Below are 23,391 nucleotides of genomic sequence, written 5' to 3'. Positions count from 1 at the left end.
CTACAAATCCTATGCTGAAGCAGAGCATCACTCACAACAATATACTGTATCTGTTTGCAGTCAAATTACAATGGGATCAGGTGGAGGAGACTATGTGACTCACTAGCCTGTTTCCAGGCTTCATTTTATAATTGACTGGCTCAGTCTTTTGGTCACATTTAGATTCTGATCAATCAGACATGGCTCCTTGAAATGTATCCCATGCAGATGTTTCAGGTAGACAGAAGGTACTTGATAGAATGTTCCGTGCTTTTTTCCTGGGTGCACAGTACCGGCACCTTTTCTTTCCTAGAAGAAAAGCACTGGCATGCATTGAAGACAGTTCTCAGTTGGTTTTTCATACTGCGTATAAAACCACTTTAATGCACTATGAACAGTGAGAGAAAGAAGCTTATGGCCCCATATGCACAGTCTTAATTGGTTCCGTACCCATACAATTGCTTCTAATATGAAAAATGTTGTTTAACAAGACTTTTGCCTATATCTGTGAAAACTAAAGCAACTGCTTCTGGATATCTAGTTGCATACCTCACAATGACCAGTATAAACTCTTTCTGCTTCCTAGTGAGTTTGGAGAAGAACATCTGTACAAATATATCTAGATATATGCCTCTATTCAATAGATTGGTGTCCTATAAATGTCAACGAGTTTAGAGGAGCATTCATTGTTTTGTTATTATTCCCTTTAACAGATGATCCTTCCTCTAAAGTATATGACACTTCTGAGTGAGTTATTTTGGTTTGATAATAAGTAATCTTTCCTCCCAGAAATGACTGTTTGGTTCCTTCAGCATGGATTTCTGAAAAATAAGTCATGTCAGACTAACCTGATCTCGTTTTTTGACAGAATTACAAGCCTGGAGAAGAGTGACTAGTGGGGTGCCATTGGGTTCTGTCTTGGGCCCGGTCTTATTCAACATCTTTATCAACGACTTGGATGATGGACTCAAGGGCATCCTGATCAAATTTGCAGATGACACCAAACTGGGAGGGGTGGCTAACACCCCAGAGGACAGGATCACACTTCAAAATGACCTTGACAGATTAGAGAACTGGGCCAAAACAAACAAGATGAATTTTAACAGGGAGAAATGTAAAGTATTGCACTTGGGCAAAAAAAATGAGAGGCACAAATACAAGATGGGGGACACCTGGCTTGAGAACAGTACATGTGAAAAGGATCTAGGAGTCTTGGTTGACCACAAACTTGACATGAGTCAACAGTGTGACGCGGCAGCTAAAAAGGCCAATGCAATTCTGGGCTGCATCAATAGGAGTATAGCATCTAGATCAAGGGAAGTAATAGTGCCACTGTATTCTGCTCTGGTCAGACCTCACCTGGAGTACTGTGTCCAGTTCTGGGCACCACAGTTCAAGAAGGACACTGACAAATTGGAACGTGTCCAGAGGAGGGCAACCAAAATGGTCAAAGGCCTGGAAACAATGCCTTATGAGGAACGGCTAAGGGAGCTGGGCATGTTTAGCCTGGAGAAGAGGAGGTTAAGGGGTGATATGATAGCCATGTTCAAATATATAAAAGGATGTCACATAGAGGAGGGAGAAAGGTTGTTTTCTGCTGCTCCAGAGAAGCGGACATGGAGCAATGGATCCAAACTACAAGAAAGAAGATTCCACCTAAACAATAGGAAGAACTTCCTGACAGTAAGAGCTGTTCGACAGTGGAATTTGCTGCCAAGGAGTGTGGTGGAGTCTCCTTCTCTGGAGGTCTTTAAGCAGAGGCTTGACAACCATATGTCAGGAGTGCTCTGATGGTGTTTCCTGCTTGGCAGGGGGTTGGACTCGATGGCCCTTGTGGTCTCTTCCAACTCTATGATTCTATGATTCAGAACTTGATATTTCTATATTGTTTTCTCTCTCTTTGTTTTTCAAGCTTTAATAAAAATAGCTTTTAAAAAAAGAGCTTGATGTCTCTGAAACAGCAGTATCTTGTCTGGGATAACAGGAAAACTTTTAAAAACTTTTGTTGGTACTTAAAAACCCCCAACCCAAATCAAAACCCTGTTCGAGTTCCAGTTCACCTTGATGGTTTTTAACTTCTGCTTTCCCATGTTCATTTCCTACAATTTCTTTTTCTTTCCCATGAGTTAAAATTTAACTGCCTTCTTTTTTCCTTTCACTGTTGAAGTACTGGGTTTATTGAAATGTTGGTTTTTTACTTAGTTCCCTGTAGTCATGTTTATTTAGCCATTAAACCCCATGATGTATTTTTCAATGGAAAAGAACAAGCTGACCTTCTATCACACCATCTTCATAAAACTTTGTCTCAACAAATAATGACACTGCTGACCACACCTATGTGACATTTTCTCCCTCTTTTAAGAAATCTCTATTTCTGTGGAGAAAAAGCTGGGTTTTTATGTCAACCGACACATATTATGTTTTAATATAGATTGCTTTGGGTCACTTTTGTAAGGAAAGCAACTAATGACTATAATAGATCAATCTAATAGTATACTCTGTTGGATAGCTCAGATGGTTAGGGTGTGGTGCTGATAATGCCAAGGTTGCAGGTTTGATCCCTTTAATGGGACAAATGCATATTTCTACAGTTGATGTTCCTAGATGATCCTCAGGGTCCCGTCCAATTCAATGATTCCACTCTGCAGAAGTTGGTGCTGAACTATCATAAGGACACCCACCCCGAAGTAGAAACCACTTCTCTTCCAAATAACCGAGTCAAACCTCTACTCTTACATAACTTACATGTTTCTCCACAGCCTCAAACATTACAATTTTTGTTTGCAAGGGGTTGCTCCAGCCTACCGATCATTTTGGTTGCTGTTTTCTGCACCATCTCTTTACAGATGCAATAACCAGAGTGGTACATAGCATTGTAGGTGTAGTCACACAGTAAATTCAAGGGAAGGCAGGGCAATCATGGCAGTTTTATTCTCTTTAAGATCTGTAACATAGAACTCAACATTTATTTTTTTATAGCTTGGTCAGCATTTTCAATGTGCTATATCCACCGCAGCCTCATGATCCCTTTTGTTGTCTGTCACCACCAATTCAGACCCCATCAGTGTATGTGTGAAGTTACATTTTGCCCTCATGTGCATTACTCTTACATTTAACTGCACCTGCCATTTTAATGCCCATTCTCCCAATATGGAGCTCTTTGCAATCCTCTTTCATCTTTACCACCCTGAATAATTGGGAGCCATCAACAAACCTGGCCAACTCACTGCTCATTCTCAACTCCAGATCATTCATGAGTTTGTTGCATAGTAAAAGGAAAACACCACATATGCCCATATCCACCCCTTGGGAGGAAAAGATGTGGTGGTATGCTTTCCATTCCTATTTCAAACCTAAACATCCCCAAATGGCAAATTGTTATTTCTCAGCTTCACACCAGGTGGTGGTGTTCAACCTTTCGCCACTTGAAACCAAGAGAAGGGCTGGAGAATGCTTTGCCTGCTGTCTCCCTTCCTGCTTGTGACACCACAGACAAGAAAAGGCAAATAAGGTTTTTTGGGGGTTGGGCTTGGTTTTTGGAAAAAAAGATGCATTTTGTGCAGTTGTGCTACATTTGCAAAGGAGGGGAGGGTGACTTCTCCCTGAGAAAACACTGTGATAGGTCTCAGTTCCGCGCAGTGCTCCCTCTCACTGTTCTGGCTTCTGGGATAGCCCGTGAAGCCTGCATTCGCTCCATGAGACGCACACACATTTCCCCTTACTTTTTAGGAGGGGAAAAGTGCATCTTGTAGAGCGAAAAATACAGTATATACCATTCTTTGCACAACCCACAGGGTGTTTTACAACAGATTAAAAAAGAAAAACCCCACCATGCGTTAAAACACAGAACAGATAACTAAAGGACAATTACTAAATAGCAGCAGCAGCTTTTATTTCCTAGCATTGCTGCCTTTCCAAACCTCACTGCCTACCTGTAAAATTTTATGTCACCTGCCTCTGGGCCTTTGCTTGCTTCCTTTGGAGCTTCACTTCATGCTTGTCCTGGGGCCCCTTTTATGCCCTAAGTCTTCTCTTCAGCTTGGACTCACACCCAGCACCCCTAGATGCACCTTGAAAATGGACCACTTGGGACCTGGCCCTGCTGGGCCTTCACACTTTGGTTGTAGTTCATACTCTGATTATGTCAGCAGCCCAGACCATTAAAGTATAGCTAAACCCCTTCCCAAAGCTACCGTACTTGAAATTGCCCAAATGTATCAGAAGATATGGGTGGTGCTGAAAACAAAACTTGCTCATGGATTTATGAGCTTAGCCACTCTAGGTTTTCCTGAGATTGAGAGTGGATTGGCAGGAGAGAAGCAAGCTGACCTTGCTTTGGGAACTGAGGTGCTCAGGGAGGCATGTTCTTCTTCTGCTGCTGCACCCCCATAATGCCTGATCGACTTGTACACTTTTAAATAAACAGATTCATACAAAGAAAGCTTTATCAGTGTAATCCTATACATGTCTATTCAGAAGTAAGCCCCATTAAGCTTCCTGGGATCTTCTCCCATGAAAGTATGCCCAGGGCTGCAGCCTAAGCCTACAGACCTCTTTTCAAAGGTTTCCCCAACAGTATTATATGATGCGAATTTCAGTAGCTTTACTATATGTTTTGGGACCTGCCTCTAATATCATTGTGTGCACACTAATCTCTGAGCAGTGAGAGACTCCAGGAGTGCCAGCACTTGCCCAGGGTTCACTTTCTTTGGAATGAAGGTCATTGGGGACTCCAATGTCTTTAGGATATATGGTTTTACTTAGACATCTATACAACCTGAGCAAAAGATAGAAAGGCTCACAGTATTAACACTCCAACAGATCTTGCTTCCCCATTAGGTTTCTAGGAGGGTCCCAAACTCATAGCTTTTGATTCAGCCCAGAGAGCAAGTCAAACCTCTGTCTCTTTTCAGCTCCCAGCTTCAAACCAGACTAACGTAAAACAAAACAAAACCTAGCTCCTTAATGTTTTCCCACCCATAAGATGACATGACATCCAGCCAGGTGAGGAGGGAGGATGCTTACCCACTCCTGAAAGAGCATCAAAGGAAGCTTTGATTTTGCTTCTGATTCAGTGACAACTCTAGAGATGATTTGCTGTATGCTTTTGGTAATGTTACAGGGAGCCAGCAATTGCTGTATTTTACTCACATGCCTTGAGTCTCACCTTCCTGGAACCCAAGAGGAAATTCCATTCTGGAATCCTGCAGGACGATAACAACTGATTTCCAAAAGCCCTTTCTGCCAACAGCAGGCCCATCATGTTCCATCTTGTTCTCCATGTCAGACAAAATGAAATAATGCATAATTGACCTTGTGACACAATTATGGGAACAACAAGTATGTAAGACAGATTGCCCATTTGCAGCACAACCAGACTCTCTAGGTCTGGTGAACAAAAATACAATTTCTAGCTTTCTGAAAGCCTTGCAGGGCAGCATTTTTGAGCCATACATCATCTTATTTGCAGTGTTGGTGAAAATAAAATGATATACTATGAGCTCAGTCACTTGAAACCTCACATGACCCTTGTGGTCCCTTCCAACTCTACAATTCTATGATTCAATGAAACGATTAACTATTGCATTGTATTTTTCCACATTAGGAAAAAATACAATGCAATGAATGCTTATGAGTTAGCAGAACCTAGATCAAATGCCTAGAACATATGCATAGGAAAATTAGATAGCTGACATTTTACGGCCCTACATGCTAGCATACCCTACTTTTATAGAATTCAATTATCCAAATCAGTGAATATAAAATTATTTAATGCATGTTTATGCCCCTTCTACTGATAAGCAGAAATTGCTATGAGTCTACACATACCTACACATACCTTGGGTGTTGCCCGTCTTTCGAGGAAAATATGATTGCTGACTTTCAAAACTCCACATGCCACTGTCACTTGTCTGTAGAGCCTTTTGTTCTCCACACTGGAGAAAAAGGCGAATAAAACTGATTTAACTAGCTTTCCTCAAACTTCCTGTGGCATCAAGTACTGTATTGTGGGCAGGCTTCTAAATAAATGGTGAGGCAGGTGTTTGTCAGTTGTGAACATTAAAGATCCTTAGCAACACTCTTTAAATCTAAAGAGAAACAGATGTCAACAGACTGCTTTAGATGTGGAATAAATTGAGTTAGAAGTAAAATGCACCACTTATAGTTACTTTGCCAGTCACTAAGTTCCAAGCATATAAAGAAGGATCTTTGCTTAGGTATGTAGCTTTCTGGATGGCATTAAAAGAGTGCGGCACATGTAAATCGCCAACCAAAATGAATAGCCAAAAAATAAAGCTGGAATTCTTGGAGTCAGTAATATTAGAGAGGGAGGCTGGCTCTGGTTTTCCTAGACTGCAGGCAGCTTCCATTAAAGGACAGTGTGTGAGCAGTTGTTATTTTTATATTTGCACACATCTGGACTGAGACCAGCTGAAGAGCTGATCCTAGTTACCTTTTAAACATTAAAGCTGCATGAATAGATCTACATTTTGCTGGTAGGTGGAGCTGAAAGAATTGAGCTTACATGCATATAAGTCTGTATTAGATCGGGGTGTTATTTAGAATCACAGAACTGTACAGTTGGAAGGTACCCCAGGGGTCATCTAGTCCAACCCCCTGCAATGCAGGAATATCGACTCACACATTCATGGCAGATGGCCGATGGAAAGAAAGTCCATCATTTTTGGGATAGCAAGTCACCTTAGCATCAGTGAAATTTATTACAGAATAAACCTGGTTAGGAATATGCTGCAAGCCTAAGAATATTTAATGCATGTTAATGTGTCTGAAATCAATAGGATGAACTACTAAGAAAACTTACATAAGGCTATACAGCTTAAGTTTGAAACGTGCTTTCAAAGTTCCAAAGCAGTAAATGGAATTGAAGCCAGAACTACTAGCTATCTGCCAATCTTGTGCACTAAACAAAGGACATAATTATAGACTGGCTTGGTTAGACTGGATGTGTCAGTTCTCACCTTCCATATAAGCAGTAGCAACCAATTCCTTTTTGCTAAGCCGAAAAAACCCACCAAGTTTCCCCCACCCCATCTGAGTGATGACTGAAACCTTTTTAGTTCCATATAGTAGTTCCCTAGGAGAAGGTGGAAAGGCCTTTGATCAGTGCAGCCTTCGAGCAGATCAGCTCCTCCTCACTGGGCTCACACTCAAGAGATGATCTTGTAAATATAAATATGCAAGAGTACCAGGGTGGGACTGCTGAACTTGTTTTGCAAGACCTAAGAGTGTTTTGTTGTAGCATTAATAAATCCGTGCTCACTCCACAGTGAAAATGAGCAACCAGAACCTTTGCCAAACTCAACAAGAAATCATCACATCATTGAATTGTAGAGTTGGAAGCGACCCCAACTGTCATCTAGCCCAACTCCCTGCAATGCAGAAATGTCAAGCTGAAGTTACTTTCAGAAAGTATAGTCAGGATAGTACCCTCTAGATGTAGACTACAACTCCCATAATTCCCAACCATCATCAATGTTGGATGGGGCTGATGGATTTGTATTCCAGCAACACCTGGAGGGAACTATATTGCTATTCCTACAGTATTTAGAGGATGCAGGTGGCTAAAAGTAAAATGCCTGTTAGCACAGTACAAAGATGCCCCCATGGATAAGATGCCCCCTATGTTGAGGTACTCAGATTTAAGAAAATGGGGAGAGATGTATCCGTGTATAAGATGCCCCCTAATTTTTGACATCATTTTTTAGGAAAAAACCCTAGTCTTATACATGGGGAAATATGGTAATTCTCGTGCAGAAGTCACAATTTTTGAATGAGTGCCTGGGCAGGTGTGTGTGTGTGTGTGTGTGTGTGTGTGTGTATTTGTGTTTGGCATTCATGTGCATTACGTTTTGTCTGCAGCTGCTTGTATCTCCTCAAATAACAATGTAATCATTCTGCCATTTCTGGTTTTACAGTTTCATTCTCTTTTGCTAGTTTGGTCCTCTTTAAAGACACATTGTATGAACTGAAAGAGCTTTTAATGTTTCTGTTGCTTTTATTTCAACAGCTTCCTTTAAGGAAACCTCTAATTTATGTTGCCAAACTGACAAGAGTGAGCCAACTCTCTTTCTGTTGTAACTTGTACTACTGAGATGTGGGAGTCTTTCTGCAGAGCAACACTCACCTCTGCCTCACTGGGCAGGGCCTCTAAGCACACCATTGGCTCTTGGCGTGGCTGATTAAGAAAGCCAACTTGCAGCCAACAGTAGGAAGCACTTGGGAGCTGAGTACTGTACAATACTTGAGCCTGTTTGCTGCCCAGAGTGCTCGGTTGAAGGACTTTGCAGGTTACATTTTCATCAAATTGAAGGACAATACAAAGTCAAGAGCCTGCTAATCCACGAAGGAGCAGAGGATTCCAGCCAGAATCCCAATATACAAAAAAGCCATGGGGATATTATACTCACAGGTATGTAAGGCGTTTCCTAGTCTGCTAGAATACAACAGAAGTCTAGCAGGTCTGTTTCAAAGGATTTTGAAAAGTGTAACTTTAAAAGTGATCTGAGGGTCTAGGGCATAATCATAGTACGTAGGTGTAATAACCAGTTTTTCATACAGTGAATTAGATTACAGATATCAAGGGCAGGTATTTGAAGGAATGTTGTGGTTTATGGCAGCTAAACAGCATGAACTGGGCATTCTTTCCTAGAGTCCTCAACATGGATATTTCTGTAGATGTTTGTTAATGAGAGGAGGGGGGGAATGGTGAAAAGCAATGCTTTTTCCTCATGCGCACCTCACATTAGACCCATCCTGTAGCTTAGTTCAAGTCCTGGCCTGTGAACCTTAATGAAACAAGCCACACACACACAAATTGCCCTCATTTAAAAAAGAAGAAAAAACTGTAATAAATTATAGTTATTTTATTTTATAAAATGTATATAATGCTTGATGGGGGGGGAATCCAGTGTGGTTTTTTTTTAAAAAAACAAACTATATATTTAAACAATTGTGTAATTTTGCGTCAGCTATCTGTATACATTTGTAAAAATATTGCCCCCTATTAATGAACTTAGACAGTTGAGTGCTGATAGACAGGGAGTCATTAAGAAACAGCAGGTGGTGTATCAGCTTTCTTTGGAGAAGCCCAAAATATGCAGAGACATTAAATGTTTAAAACAAAACTCAAAGGAGGGAAACCGTAACCTCAGTGACGTCCAGGAGCCCTGGTATGTTGAGTATCATTTGGAAAAGAAAACCAGAAAACTGTGGACCAGCAGCAATGAATGGGCTTGCCTGAACCTCTTTCAGCTTGTAATATCCTGGGGGAGAGCACGCCTGTCTGCCTGGGACCCTGAACCAAAGCATTCCTGTTAGAGGCCGTGAGAATACCGTATACATTTAATCCCAGATTTAGAGAAAAACTTACTGGTGTTTGCGATTTTGGGGTGTAGCACTACTGCACTCCTCAAGAAAAACCTGTTTCTACATTTTAAAGGATCATTATCTAAATGTACAGCATGTGAAGAAAATGTGAATGCTTGTTAAATGGGAATGGGAAGAAGACATTTCTGATGTACACACAGATGAGCCAGTTGTCATGTCTGGTTGGATAGCATTCCATTTCAGGGAATGATCTGGGTTTTTTAAATCTAGCCTCTGTGTTCTTTGTTTTACTCACACATTTTATTGCAATACAAAAGGCAGACGGCCAGGTTTGTTTGTTTTTACTGGAGGTGCATAATACATGCATTCCTGTATAAGGCATTACTGCCTTACTTCCTTGTGGGTCACAACTGCCTTCAGAACCCCAGCATGTGTCTCTTATGTTCAGGACCAACTGGTGAGGTTAGAGCTCTTCTGATCAGTAGATCCACTCTTATTGTTTGTTTAGACTCCTGCTCCCAACTTTACAACCCTCCTTCTTCCCATATCTGTTTCCTCCTGCTTTGATAATGCTTGCCCTTCACTTTTATTCAGCTACAATCTTGCCCCTCTTAACATTGCAGCTGATAGTATTTCTCCTTATTCATGCTTTTAGTCAATGCCTTGGGCCTGTCTCTTGTTAATTTTCTAGGGTTGTTGTTGTTGTTGTTGTTGTTGTTTGTTATTTGACTCTGCTTGTCACCCCACCTTCTCCATTTCACACTCATTCACACATACACATTCCCTTTCTGTCCTCCATTCCCCCACTGTTGCACTCTCGTATGTCAGACTCCCACTCTACCCAGAGAGTAGAGGATTGGTGAAATTGGTCCCTGCTGGGGGCACAGGCCCAGCAAGGGTGCAAAAATCACCCCAGAAATCTGTTTCCAGTTGTCTGTGCAAGGTTGTGAGTTTTGACAAGAGCTGGGAGCTAAGTAGTAAGTGAAATGGCAAGGTAGACCACTGGAGACTATGGAGTGTTTGGCATATAGGAGTTTGGTGATGTGCTGCCACTGTTGCGGTGAGATCAAACATGAAAGATGTTTCCCATCCTTCTTGCACCATGGCCCAAAGGCATGTGAATGTTTTCACTCTTCCTCCTTGCCTGTCTCTCACTCTGGATGCCTTGAGTACTTGGGCCATGTAAAACGTAGGAATTTCTAATGTGACTATTGTGGTGAAGTGATTTTTTGCCCCTGGGGGACTGTGCCAATACAGTTGCTTGCCAAGGGTGCAAGGGACCCTATGTATGCCTCTGACCCTACCTTCACACTAGGGATGTGAGAAGGCCGCAGTTTCCATTCTGACCTGTATTTGTCACAATCAGCACCGTCTCTTTTCTACTGCAGTTCAGCTTCCACAAAATACCACATTATTCATCTCACAGTGTGCATGGAGTGTTAGGGGAGGGGTAGTACCTCTGGTGGGGGGCATGTCCTGCTCCTTCTTAGGTAGTTTGTCCACCTTTGGTTCCCACTCTGAACTCAGCTCTCACCTGTGACTCCTAGACATCTGAAGGCAACCCTGGTATCAGGAAGTTTTTAATGGTTGGTGCATTAGTATGTTTTATATATTCTGTACGCTGCCCAGAGTGGCTGGGGAAACCCAGTCAGATGGGCAGGGTATAAATAATAAAATTATTATTATTGTTGTTATAGAAGCTGTCAGCATGCGACAGCATCTGCTCCCTAGGAAACTGCTTTGACTGGCCAGCTAAACCAGGTGAGGGTAGCCAATGGGTCTCAAACACTCAATGAGTTAGGGACTTTCCTTGCATGCGAAGACAGGCTCTGGCAGATTGAGTGGACAAGACTAACAACCAAGAAGGCAGTTTCTGCATGTGCTGGAGAGGGAAGTGAGGGGCAGATGGGGCTCCTGAACCTGGGAAGGTGGCCTATCTAGGAGAAGGAAAGTTCTGATTCTAAATTTCTGCTGCCTTGCCGGATATCTTCAGGAGAAGAAAAAGCTGAGGAGTAAAGCCTATACAAATGTTATGTGCTGAGTTGAATAGGATCCAAATTGCAGCAGTCTGATTGGTCCTAGAACAATAGGATCCAGAATGCAGGAGTCTGATTGGTCTGCAGGAGCCACCCAATCCAACTCCAGGTGGAAGTGAATCCGCAACCTGATTGGCCTACAGGAGAATCCCGGAATTAGCCAATCATGTGGGGCTCATTGTGTAAATAATGTATATAAAGCAGACAGTTTGGAGGAAATCCCATTCCTCACTACTATGAGCTGAATAAAGAGCATGAAATCTACACTCGACTCCGAGTATATTTTAACAAATCTGGAGTGGAGTCCTAACAGAGTTGGATGGCACCTTCTACAGTTCCATCTGGCACCTCCTGCAGCCAAACTGGTGCCTAATGTATTGCTCTGCTTTACTTTGGACCACATCAGCAAGCCTCAGAGAGGGGGGAGGGTCTTGTTGTTTGGGAAGCCCAGGATCTCTACACATACTGCCCAGGCTTGTGTCACAGGGAGGCCACTTTGGTGCTGCTATATAACACAGCGGTTTGACTTCACCCCTGGAGGTACACTCCATTGTCTCTCAAGACAGACGGATGCCAGCAACAACATCTCGCCATCCACTATTCAATGTAAGTTACATAACCTCTTACGTAACTTACCTTGATTTCAATGTAAAGGAAATGTCAAAACGGTGTGATTTCCATTCATGACCACAGATGAACATGCGAACTGCAGCAATTTCAGCTCCCTTTTCCATTTTCACCAGAATGGTCTGACTTCCCTACTTCATTCACATGCTGCCTTTTGCTTTTCTTCTCTCTCATGAGCTTCCATTCATCCTCATTCTTTCTGCTGCCGACTCTTTTGCTGACTCATCCTTGCCTGTATTTTTGTTCACCAGTTTCCCCTTTTCTTCCTTGGTAGTTGGGACCTACACCCGTTGTGTTTTTCACCCCACTTTTTTTAAATAAATAATTTTTATTTGATGTTACAAATTCATTCACACTCAAAATCAAAAATAATAAAAATTACACAAGATTCTTTTAAATCTCTAGACTTCCCTCTGCCCCTTTGTGGGTTCTTTAGTTAACTTTTTCAACTGCATACTATAAGCCCTCCTAATTTTCCAGTCCTCCATTATGTCCAAAGTCTATGTAACATTACAAGAGTTATTTAAGACCTGCCAAAGAGTTCAAGTGTTTACAGTGGTCTGTCAAATATAATATAAATTTCTCCCATTCTTTGCTGAAGTTTTGGTCCTCCTAGTTTCTGAGTTTCCCAGTCATTCTTGCCATCCCTGCATAATCCACCCCACCTTTATCCTTTATCAGGCTGAGTAGTGGTGCATTCCCAGTGCCCCACAAAGTCACATTCAAATGGACTGCCAGTGCCTCACTGCCATTTAGGGAAGCCTCTGTAGGGGCATTCCCACATAAAGTGTTTAAATCACATGCTATTACTATAGCATATAAAGTAGTGACCATGACAAAAGTTCATAAGAATGCCCTTTTTTGTATTTTAATCTTAAACCTATGCAAGAGCTGAATATTGAAGCTTGCTGGCAGCTAAATGATTCCAAGTGAGCTACAAATCAGCTCTCATATCATCCAACATTTTTTCAATGAAAATAGGTACATCCCATTCCATAGTAATAATAATTGTAATAATAATAATTTTATTATATATACCCCACCTATCTGACTAGGTAGTCCCAGCCATTCTGGGTGGCTTCCAACATATATAAAAGCATAAAAAAATTATATATATATACACTTCTCCCAAACAGGACTGCCTTCAGATATCTTCTAAAGGTTGTACAGTTACCTATCTCCTTGGCTGAGGGTTCGCATAGCCATATACCCTCCAGCAATTCTCTCCAGCAATTTTCCCTATGAAAATAGGGATGTCCCAAGAAAAAGTGGGACATTCCAGGATCAGTAAGAAACAGGGACGGTTTCTGTAAATCTGGGACTGTCCCTGGAAAATAGGGTCTGAGCTCTGACTAGTGTAATAAATATCCTTTAAAAATGCTCTTTTAGTAAATTCTCTTCAACTAAGATTGCAGACAGATGACTCCATAGTTTGTCAGTGACCAGCAGTGAAGCCTGTTGAGTTGCTGAAGGTCTTGTACTTCCTTTTGGTTCACGGGCCTTACTGCTTCTCTGATGCAACCCTGCTGCCCTTCCAGATTTGGACCTGAGTGTAATATGTATTACACATGTGAGGAAAGAGGGTGTCCTGCTGCTGCTGCTGCTGCTGCTGCTGCTGTTACTGAACATTACCTTGGGAGATTAAGGATGATCTGGGAATCTGATCTTTGCAAATTCTGAAAGGAAGCCTGAGTGAATAAATGACTTCCAGTTGATTCCAGTGTAGTGCTCTGCTTTTGTCTTGGGACTTCGGCTCCCATCAACCCCAGCCGCAAGCCCCAATGATAAGGCATGATGGGAGTTGTAGTTCACTACATTTGGAGGGGCACTACATTGGCTTCCCTTGTCCCAGACTAATGTGCCAGGAATGGCTCCCCGCCCCCATGAGGTTCTGCAATTCCCAAATGTCTCCCAAAGAGTTTTCATCTCAAAATTTCTTTTGAAATGCATGTTTCAAAACTATCCTAAAGCTAACCTATCTTTGAAAGGCATCGGCCGGCAGCCTTGTTTAGGGACGTTTTTAATATTTAATGCTGTACTGTTTTTAACATTTGATTGGGAGCCGCCCAGAGTGGCTGGGGAAACTCAGCCAGATGGGCGGGGTATAAATTATTATTATTATTATTATTATAAAATACATTTGCAAATGGACAATGATTTAAATAAACACTTTAATGTATTTTTAAAAATATGTCACAGCTTAATACAGGGCAGGGCAGAGGATAGATGTGAAGGCGAGAGAGACAAAAAATAGACTGATGCTACTTCAGCCCCCGCTCCCTGAGCTACTCTCAATTCTTCTTTCTCCAGACTTCCATATGTATGGTTTTTGTGCTTGCACGGTGAGCTCACATGGCTTTTGAATCCAGTCCATCTGAATACGTAGTATGCATTCTCTCACTACTTTCTCAGTCTTCTTACTGCTTGTGAAAGTTAATGATAAACTAGTTTGTCTGTAAGATGCCACAGCACTCCTCCTCTTCCTGCTGCTACATACAAAGGTCTGTTTCAGGTGCCACATGGGTGCCAGAATTCTTGTATGCGAGATGAACAAGGAAGCATGCGGGATGTGTCAGGTGTTTAAGCTGTGACTCTTGCAGGTTTCCTTTTGATTGAGCCAATAGTGACTAATCTGCTAGCACCATTCTGTGGATTTAAACTGTGACTGCAGTTTTGAATGCCACGTGACTCTCTCTTTAGCTTCTCCTCACTTAGAAACATTAGGCGGGGTGGGAGGCTTTTGCTTTATATGAGTTGAGTATACAGTATCATCTGATTTTATGGCACTCAGATTATTCTGCACTCCCTCCATCAAAACTCAGGTGTAAATACATGTAAATGTGTCTTTACGGAGTCTTTATGAAGTAAGCCATATTTCACAAAGACACCACAGACTCCTCCATGCTAAGCAACAAGAACAAAGAGTTGGGGCTCCAGATAAATATTACTGTGTACCTCATGGGACACCCCATCATGGGTGATGGGATGCGGGTGGCGCTGTGGGTTACACCTCAGCGCCTAGGACTTGCCGATCGCATGGTCGGCGGTTCGAATCCCCGCGGCGGGGTGCGCTCCCGTTGCTCGGTCCCAGTGCCTGCCAACCTAGCAGTTCGAAAGCACATCAAAGTGCAAGTAGATAAATAGGGACCGCTTACTAGCGGGAAGGTAAACGGCGTTTCCATGTGCGGCTCTGGCTCACCAGAGTAGCTTCGTCACGCTGGCCACGTGACCCGGAAGTGTCTGCGGACAGCGCTGGCCCCCGGCCTATAGAGTGAGATGGACGCACAACCCTAGAGTCTGTCAAGACTGGCCCGTATGGGCAGGGGTACCTTTACCTTTACCTTTTTACCTCATGTGGAACGCCCTCCCACCAGATGTCAAGGAGATAAAGAACTACATGACTTTTAGAAGACATCTGAAGGCACTCCTGTATTGGGAAGTTTTTGACACTTGGCGTTTTATTATGTTTTTATATATGAGGGAAGCTGCCCAGAGTGGCTGGGGAAAACCCAGCCAGATAGATGGGATATAAATAACAAAATAGTTGTTGTTGTTGTTGTTTTGTTTATTACTATTAACTGTTGAGGATTATGTCTAAAGACCAGAGAATGTACAAAATCTGCTGATATATGCACATTCACTAGCAAATGTGCTTTAAATGTACAATGTACAGCCTTGGCAGACACAAAAAACAAAACTCGATTTGTTTTTGGGTTAGGCATTGGTGTTGAAACAGGAATTCAGAAGGAAGCAAGTCTGACACATATCCCCCAAATCCCCAAATGAGCCACGACTATGGCAGTTTCTCTTTGAATGGCGGCTATAAAGAGTAATCTGCTAGCCCCACTCTGTGGATTTAAATTGCAACTGCAAGTTAAACTGTGTGGGCAGATCTACTCCAAACATTTCTATCAAGAAGTGGTGGTAGTGGAGTTGCATTTGTGTTTTTGCTTTACTTGTGTTGATTATGCAATCCAAAGTAGCAGCTTCTCATCTGGTTTTGCTCTCTATTCTGCTATATTTAAGTCTGCATGCATTCCAAAAACTTGTGTGGTGGTAAGGGTGTTTAGTAGTATGGGTGTATGTTCTGTAACAATTTTCTTTCATGTGGGGCAGTTCACACTGTGGCGCTGTGGTCTAAACCACTGAGCCTAGGGCTTGCCAATCAGAAGGTTGGCAGTTGGAATCCCCGTGACAAGGTGCCCTCCCGTAGCTCGGTCCCAGCTCCTGCCAACCTAGCAGTTCTAAAGTATGCCAGTGCAAGTAGATAAATAGGTATCGCTGCAGTGGGAACGTAAATGGCATTTCCGTGCACTCTGGCTTCCGTCAAGGTGTTCCATTGCACCAGAAGTGGTTAAGCCATGCTGGCCACATGACCCAGAAAACTGTCTCTGGACAAACGCTGGATCCCTCGGCCTGAAAGCGAGATGAGCGCTGCACCCCACAGTCGCCTTTGACCCAGGGGTCCTTTACCTTTACCTTTTTTATCACACTGTAGTGAAGGTGAGTTTCAGCTGCCAGTAAAGTGTTCATTTGTCTACTCTGCTGCACACCGAGACTCCTCAAGCTTGGCCATGTTGGAAATCTTACACAGCTACATTCATGGTGATGGACTTTCCTTCCTTGGATGTTTTTAAGAAGAGGCTAGATGATCATTTGTCATGTGTGATCTAGTTGAGATTCCTGCATTGCAGGGGTTGGACTAGTTGACCCTCAGGGTTCCTTCCAACACTACAATTCTATGAAGGATCTAGATGTGTGGTTTTGTAGTAATCTGGTTAGGGTAGATGGAAAGCTCTCTGCATGCTCATGTCTGGTCAGCAAAACACCACAAGTCTAAGTCTACGTTTGTTAACCTAAGACACTTTGTTGAACTGTCTTCATTTCCCACCTCTTCTTCTTCTTCTTCTTCTGCAGCCCATTTGTCAGGCAGCTTATAATAATGACTTCAATGAACTGCAGCTCCTTCTGGAAGAAGACAGCAGTTATTTGAACGTCCAGGACAGCTTTGGAGGAGACACACCATTGATTTGTGCCTGCAAAAAGGGGCACAACAGAATTGTCAGTTATCTTCTGAAAATGAATGCTGATGTAAACATAAAAAATAAGGCAAGTCTCAGCAAATGTATACCCGATGAGGTATTCCTTTATGTTACTAAAGTCATAATATGATCTATACCTTGAAGTGGAGGGGGTAAGTTTCTCGCTCATTATTTGATTAGCTTAACATCCTCAAATATCCAGAAAAAGATAGATGCTGTTATTCACTTTTCCCATAAATAAAAATTTTATGCTCAGACACAGCTTAGACATTTGGTTTAAAGAAGGTATGTCTCAGCAAAATCTTTCCCACATGCACAGTTCTTATTCACAGAATAAAATCAAACATTAAAACCACAAAATATATAATCAAAATAACAACAACCACCCAATAACAACCCCCCCCTCAAAGAGCCACATTTTAAAAGGGCATAGGATGTCAATCAAATCAACCAAAGGCCTGGCACCTAAAGGTGTATAATGAAGGCACCAGGTGAACTTCCCTAGGGAAAGCATTCCACAGATGGGGAGCCGCTGCAGAGAAGGCCCATTCTTGTGTTGCCACCCTCTGGACCTCTCAAGTAGGAGGCACATGAAGAAGGGTCTCAGAAGACGGTCTCAGAGTCCAGTTAGGTTCATATGGAAAGAGGCAGTCCTTGAAGTATTGCAGTCCTGAACCCTTTAAGGCTTTATAGGTCGAAACCAGCACATTGAATTGGGCCTGGAAAGTAATTGGTAGCCAGTGCAGTCAGACCAGGATCCGTGCAATATGTTCAAACCATCTTGCTCTGGTGAGCAACCTGGCCTCTGAATTCTGCACTAGCTGAAGCTTCTGAACTGTCTTCAGAGGCAGTCCCACGTATAATGCATTGCAGTAATCTAACCTTGAGGTTACCAGAGCATAGACAACAGTAGTTAGGCTATCCCAGGCCAGATAGGGGCATAGCTGAGCCACCAGCTGAAGCTGATGGAAGGCACTCCAGGCCACTGAGGCCACCTGAGCCTCGAGCGACAGCAAAAGATCCAGGAGTACCCCCAAGCTATGAACCTGCGCCTTCAGAGGAAGTGTAATCCCTTCAAGAGTATGTTACCTCCCACTCAGCTTGTCTAGGGGACCACTTATCTGGATTGAGTTTCAGTTTGTTGGCTCTCATTCAGTCCATTACCAAGGCATATTTCTCATAGGCAATTTCTAATAGAGAAAAAGAAGCGAAATGTGCCCCAAATATGTCTAACATACTCTGTGTATAAAATGGAAGGGAATTGGAGCTATTTGCCTAATATAATGCGAGTTCTTCTGCTTCTCTCTAGAAAGAAAGAACATGTTTACATTACGCTGTCAAAAAACGGTTCACCTTCCTTGACTACCTGCTCATTATCATCTTAATGCCTGTTATGCTTCTTGGGTATCTGCTCATGGTAAGTTCAGCAAAAGAATGAAAATAGCATCTATATATACCAGCCTGCACAAAGCTTCACCAGCCTGGTGGCATTCAAACAGCATGGCCACCTTGTCTGGGATTGATGAGAGTTGTAGTCCAAAATATCTAGAGGACACCAGGTTGGTGAAAGCTGTAAGATATCAGCAGATCTAGGGGAGCATATCTGGTTTGGTAGCACCAGGCACAGAACGTCTGGGCTGCCACAGTTATGACATCCAATAGAAGGAGAGAAGCAGGATGCTGGATTTTGGCATTGCACATGGTGCCACTGAAATTTGAGGTGCCAAGGTTCCTCACTGGCCCCACACCCCATTTTCTGGACATATTTTCTCTCACAACATACTTTATGGGCCCAACTATTACTTGTGCTCCCTTGCTCTAAAAGGTAAATCAACTCAACTGGGTAATCCCATTGTCTCACTCTCAGAACAGAAAGAAAGTATACATATATTGGTTTGTAGCCATTAGATATCAACCTTGGCTTGTGTGCCAAATATATCAACCTTGACCTAAGTGACCCTCATCCTTGGCATACCAGGGCCCCTTCAATTATTTCCAAAAGCCAGTGTGCACCCATAGGCCTTGAGTGATTGTTACATGTGACAATAGAACTTGTTTTCTATGGTTGGCTATGCATTCTAGAAAGCCACAAAGCCAATTACAGCTTCCTAGCAAATAGGCATGCACATGACTTTTTTTTTTAAAAAAAGAAATGTACATGCTTCTCACACAGAATTTATGTAACATGATGTAGTGAATTCTTGTAACTGCAAGTACAATGCACAGAAATGAATGGAGCCCACTTCACAGTATACCTGCATTGATGCTGAGTTGTAGTCACCTGATGGTGACATGTGAATTTAGTGAATTTAGACTAATTTACATTGCATATTAAACTTTGATCGCTACAGACTGCATTCACTAAGTAACTGCTTATTTCAGTGGTGAAGGCTAGGGGGAAACAAACATTTTGATACAATCTTGCTGATAAAATGTATAAAAAGTTCCACGTCATGAATAGAAGTACCGGTAAGTTTTCTTTGTTGCACAACTGAGTATGAGAGTTTTCTCATTGTGAATATAAACTGCCATTCTAACAATGCCCCATTGCCCATCTGTGGAACAGGTATCCAGAAGTAAGCAGAATGAAAATCTTATCAAGATGCTACTTAGAGCTGGTGTCGATGTTAATGTTACAGATGATGTAAGTGGACATATATATCCTTGGAGGGTTCTAGGACAATGATATAGTGGGATCCCCAGCTCTTTGCATTGGGAATGATCAAAAAGTCATCTTCTTTTTTGGCAATCACTTGTAGCTGAGTAAGATTGTCTTCCATGGATATGGTCTTAACGGTGTGTCTGTAAGCAACTGTGGAGGCCAAAAGTATAACCATACCCAAAGAAGAGAGGGGTGTGTGTGGAAATATCCAGAGCAGGAAAAAACAATGTGGGGCATCCTCTGCAAATGTGTAGTTTGGACTCACAGAGGCCGTTAATTTAAATCATTTGTTTTCTATAGCACTTGTGGCACCCTACTCTGTTTCAGCAGCCCTCACTTACTAGTTGTAGGACAGTAACGTGCATTCCTAATCATCACCACCATTCCATCAGGGTGCAAGTTGTTTTACAAAGTGTAAGAGGACAGGTCCACGTCCTAAGAAAGCTGAAGGTTAAACTTTGACACAGGGAAAACTGCAGAGGTTGGAGTAAACCATTAGGGGTTTATTGTTGGGGGGGGGGGGGAGAGACCAAATCATTAGAAGCATAACACAGCTACAAAGTTACAAGGCTCACAGCTCTCCTTTCCTCTAGAAATAAAGGATGCATTAACAGAGAAGCATTAGGACATGACTGAAACGTCTGCTTCTATAATAATGCATATCTTTCCAAGGGTAATTGTTTGGGTTTTTTCAGTCAGGAAGGACAGCTCTCCACTATGCCTGTGAAATGAAGAACCCATCCATCGTTCCTCTACTTGTAGGAGCAGGTTCTGATCTCTCTATAAAGGACAAGGTAAGAAAGTCAGAGCTTAAGACAGCTATAGTTTTGACTGACTTTGACTAGGCTTCTGGTTCATCCTCTCTTCTGGATGGTACCAACTATCGTTGAGGGAGAACCTGCTGTCCCAAGTAGTTGTCCATTTCTAGAATGGCCAGCACTGCTTTGTCCCTCTGTAAGACCCAGGCTGTTCATCATTTGTTTCTCATGTAATTGATTGAGGAAAGCCTTGATGTTTGTACAGTTCCCCATATATCAGGTACGGGGAACTACGGCCTGTCACTAGTTGTTGGACTCCCAACACCCCTGAGTCCTATCTATTGGCTATGCAGCTTGAAGTCCAACAATATCTGGAGAGCTTTATGTTTCTCATCCCTGATTTACATCTTGTAAACAATCTCAACCCTTGGGCATTCTAATTTAATTTTTACTATCTAAAAACATTCCACTGTAAACTGAAACGTGCAGCTGATTATGGGAGAGATGTAACAGCTGGACCATGCAGGATTATACTATTCATTTTGAATGGATTTTCCCCCCACACACTGTATCTGCTCTCAAGAGCACCTGCACCAGCTGAATTGGAGCCCTCAGAAATCCTTTTGTAAATTCACATAAAAATGACCATTCCCTCTTGGCCATGAATAATCTCAAATCCTCTGCAAGGTGAGCAATATTGCATTGCAGAATGAAGACACCAAATATTCTTTTTCCATGTTCAGAGACCCACAATACTAAGCTGTGCCTTTGTTGAGGAAAAGCATTTGACTTGTTTCCTTTTTGTGTGTGTTGTTTCTGTCATTAGCTTTTGTAAAAGCAGAAGTATTTTATTCCTTTGCACAAAGAATTAAGTGTTCATATTAGCAAGACTGGGAATATTTTGGTCAAAATTGCTTCCTCCAGTGGCAATTCTTTTGTACTGATCTCAAAATGGATAAACAATTGGGAATTATTAAGAGAAATCCCACTAATTTCAGTGGAGAAATTCTCCCTCACTCTAGAACCCACAGCTGGCGACAGCTGGCACAATCTGAAGTAGGAATAGGGGAGAAGATTGATTCTGTTTATTATTAAAGGTTAATCTATCCAATCTGCACTTTCTGAAAAAATGTGAGAGCTGAAATACAGCCACCCTTCAAAATTCTCACTAATCCATCTTTCAGTATTTCATTCTCCATTATTTACAGAGATGCATATATTAGGGGGAAATGTATCTAAAAGTGTACCTAAAAGTTAATACAAGTGAAAATAACATACAAAAATGAATTATATTAGGAGAAATTGCTGGCAAAAATATGCATATTAAGTCAAAGCTGCATACAAACAAGTGCTTATTAGGAGAGATTCGTACTGAAATGCTGGTGGATTTTCATGAAGATTTTCCAAATAAATGTACAAATTGCCAAGCAATGTGGAGAACTGAATACAAGACTCAAAAACTTGAGGGAACTGAAACGGGGAAATCTTTCCATCCCTAATCTGAAGGAATTGCATTTCACACAAGAAGCCATATTCAAAGATTAGCCCTGTTGCTCAGCAATATCTATTAATGGATAAACAATTGGGAATTATTAAGAGAAATCCCACTAATTTCAGTGGAGAAATTCTCCCTCACTCTAGAACCCACAGCTGGCGACAGCTGGCACAATCTGAAGTAGGAATACACACACAGACAGACACAGAGGTACTACGGTCTTGAATTATTTTTATCGTTGCTTATTTTATCTCTTTTTTTTCAGGAAGGAGAGACTCCACTTGACATAGCAAGAAGATTAAAGTTCACCAACATAGAAAACATGTTAAGGAAGGATACTTAGGCCATAATGTGATGTTGTCAAGCCCGAGTCAGGGGAGGAATCTATGAGGGCAATAATAAGTCCCACAGCACTGACATGTTATAGTAACCTCATGTTTACAGCAGCTAACAAGTTTATACAGCATAGATGGACTGTGTTAAAATCTGCCGCTCCGTATGAATAGCTGATGTGACTTGACCAGAAGCACATGGTTAACATTATGAACATTAAGAGCTATTCATTATTTTCATTCCCCCTGTACCAAAGTATGTTTATAAAGAGTATGAACAATACTATTTATTTGATGTATATTATCTGTAGCAGTTGCAACTGGAAACAGATTAATCAGTAAAGATCTATTTTGTATTTTTTTTTTTTACACTAGGTGTGATTTCTCAACTACATAGAATTAGAAAGAGCTGCCAATTTATGACATGGGCATCATAAATGGCAGAGCAAAGGGCTGTGTGGGCATGCCTCGGCAGGAGCAGAAAGCTTGGGAAGCTGAATATCTCTGTCTCTTCTACATTGTACTGTTCCCACTCCCAGTAGAAAAAAAAAAACCACACTAAGGACCTGGGAAGTAGGGTGATAAAGGAAGAGGGAATTCAGACAGGGTGGTTGACAGGTTGAAAGTAGACAGAAGACTGAACAGCAGAGATCTACAAAATGATAATAGGAGATATCATTTTCTTTTCAATATTTATTAAAAAATAACCTGGGGAGTATTTGCTGCTAGCTGTGTTGACAGGCCATTCCTTTCTCCGGAAGACTGAAGGAGCCAAGAAGCGAGCAATTTTAGATGCCCAGATATTATTTAGATTGTGCTGTTTGGATTTTTCTCTCTCTCCCTGTGCATTTCAAATGTCAAACAGATACATCTTCCCATCTAGAGCTGTACTACAACTCCCATTATCCCTAGCTAGCAGAACCAGTAGTCAGGGATGAGGGGAACTGTAGTCCAAAAAACAGCAGGCAACCCAAGTTTGGGAAGAAACCCAGGAAACAGCTAATTAAGTTTGTTTTCTTCTCTGACCAACAACACAATAGTAAAGTAGAAAGCAGTGGGTTCCCCTCTTGGGGGTACTCAAGGGTATGTAGTACCAGAACCTTTTTTCTAGA

General features: G+C 42.0%; 1 protein-coding gene across 2 annotated transcripts; it reads left to right on the top strand.

Annotated features, from left to right (window-relative positions):
• The first annotated feature begins 8,207 nt into the window (after nt 1–8,207).
• Nucleotides 8,208–22,645, top strand: ANKRD22 (ankyrin repeat domain 22). Of its 2 annotated transcripts, none has more exons than XM_083503259.1 (6): nt 8,208–8,410; nt 16,908–17,103; nt 18,346–18,449; nt 19,599–19,676; nt 20,390–20,488; nt 22,213–22,645. In XM_083503259.1, the coding sequence occupies exons 1-6, from the start codon at nt 8,390–8,392 to the stop codon at nt 22,288–22,290; spliced, it is 576 nt and encodes a 191-aa protein (XP_083359385.1). In that variant the 5' UTR covers nt 8,208–8,389; the 3' UTR covers nt 22,291–22,645. The 2 variants fall into 2 exon arrangements, with proteins under 2 accessions (XP_083359385.1, XP_083359384.1); XM_083503258.1 differs by having other exon boundaries at nt 8,209–8,410; nt 16,908–17,099; nt 18,342–18,449.
• The last annotated feature ends 746 nt before the right edge of the window (nt 22,646–23,391 follow it).

The sequence above is a fragment of the Podarcis liolepis genome (assembly GCF_965112155.1).
Source record: "Podarcis liolepis genome assembly, chromosome: 5".
Lineage (NCBI taxonomy): Eukaryota > Metazoa > Chordata > Lepidosauria > Squamata > Lacertidae > Podarcis > Podarcis liolepis.
Note: the sequence above shows the minus strand (reverse complement) of the source record. Positions and strands in the feature narration are given on the sequence as shown.

Coding starts and splice junctions, on each gene's coding strand:
- ANKRD22 (XM_083503259.1), top strand. CDS start 8,390: ATGGGGATATTATACTCACAG. Junction 19,677..20,389: donor ATGTTAATGTTACAGATGAT/GTAAGTGGACAT, acceptor GGGTTTTTTCAG/TCAGGAAGGACAGCTCTCCA. Junction 20,489..22,212: donor ATCTCTCTATAAAGGACAAG/GTAAGAAAGTCA, acceptor CTTTTTTTTCAG/GAAGGAGAGACTCCACTTGA.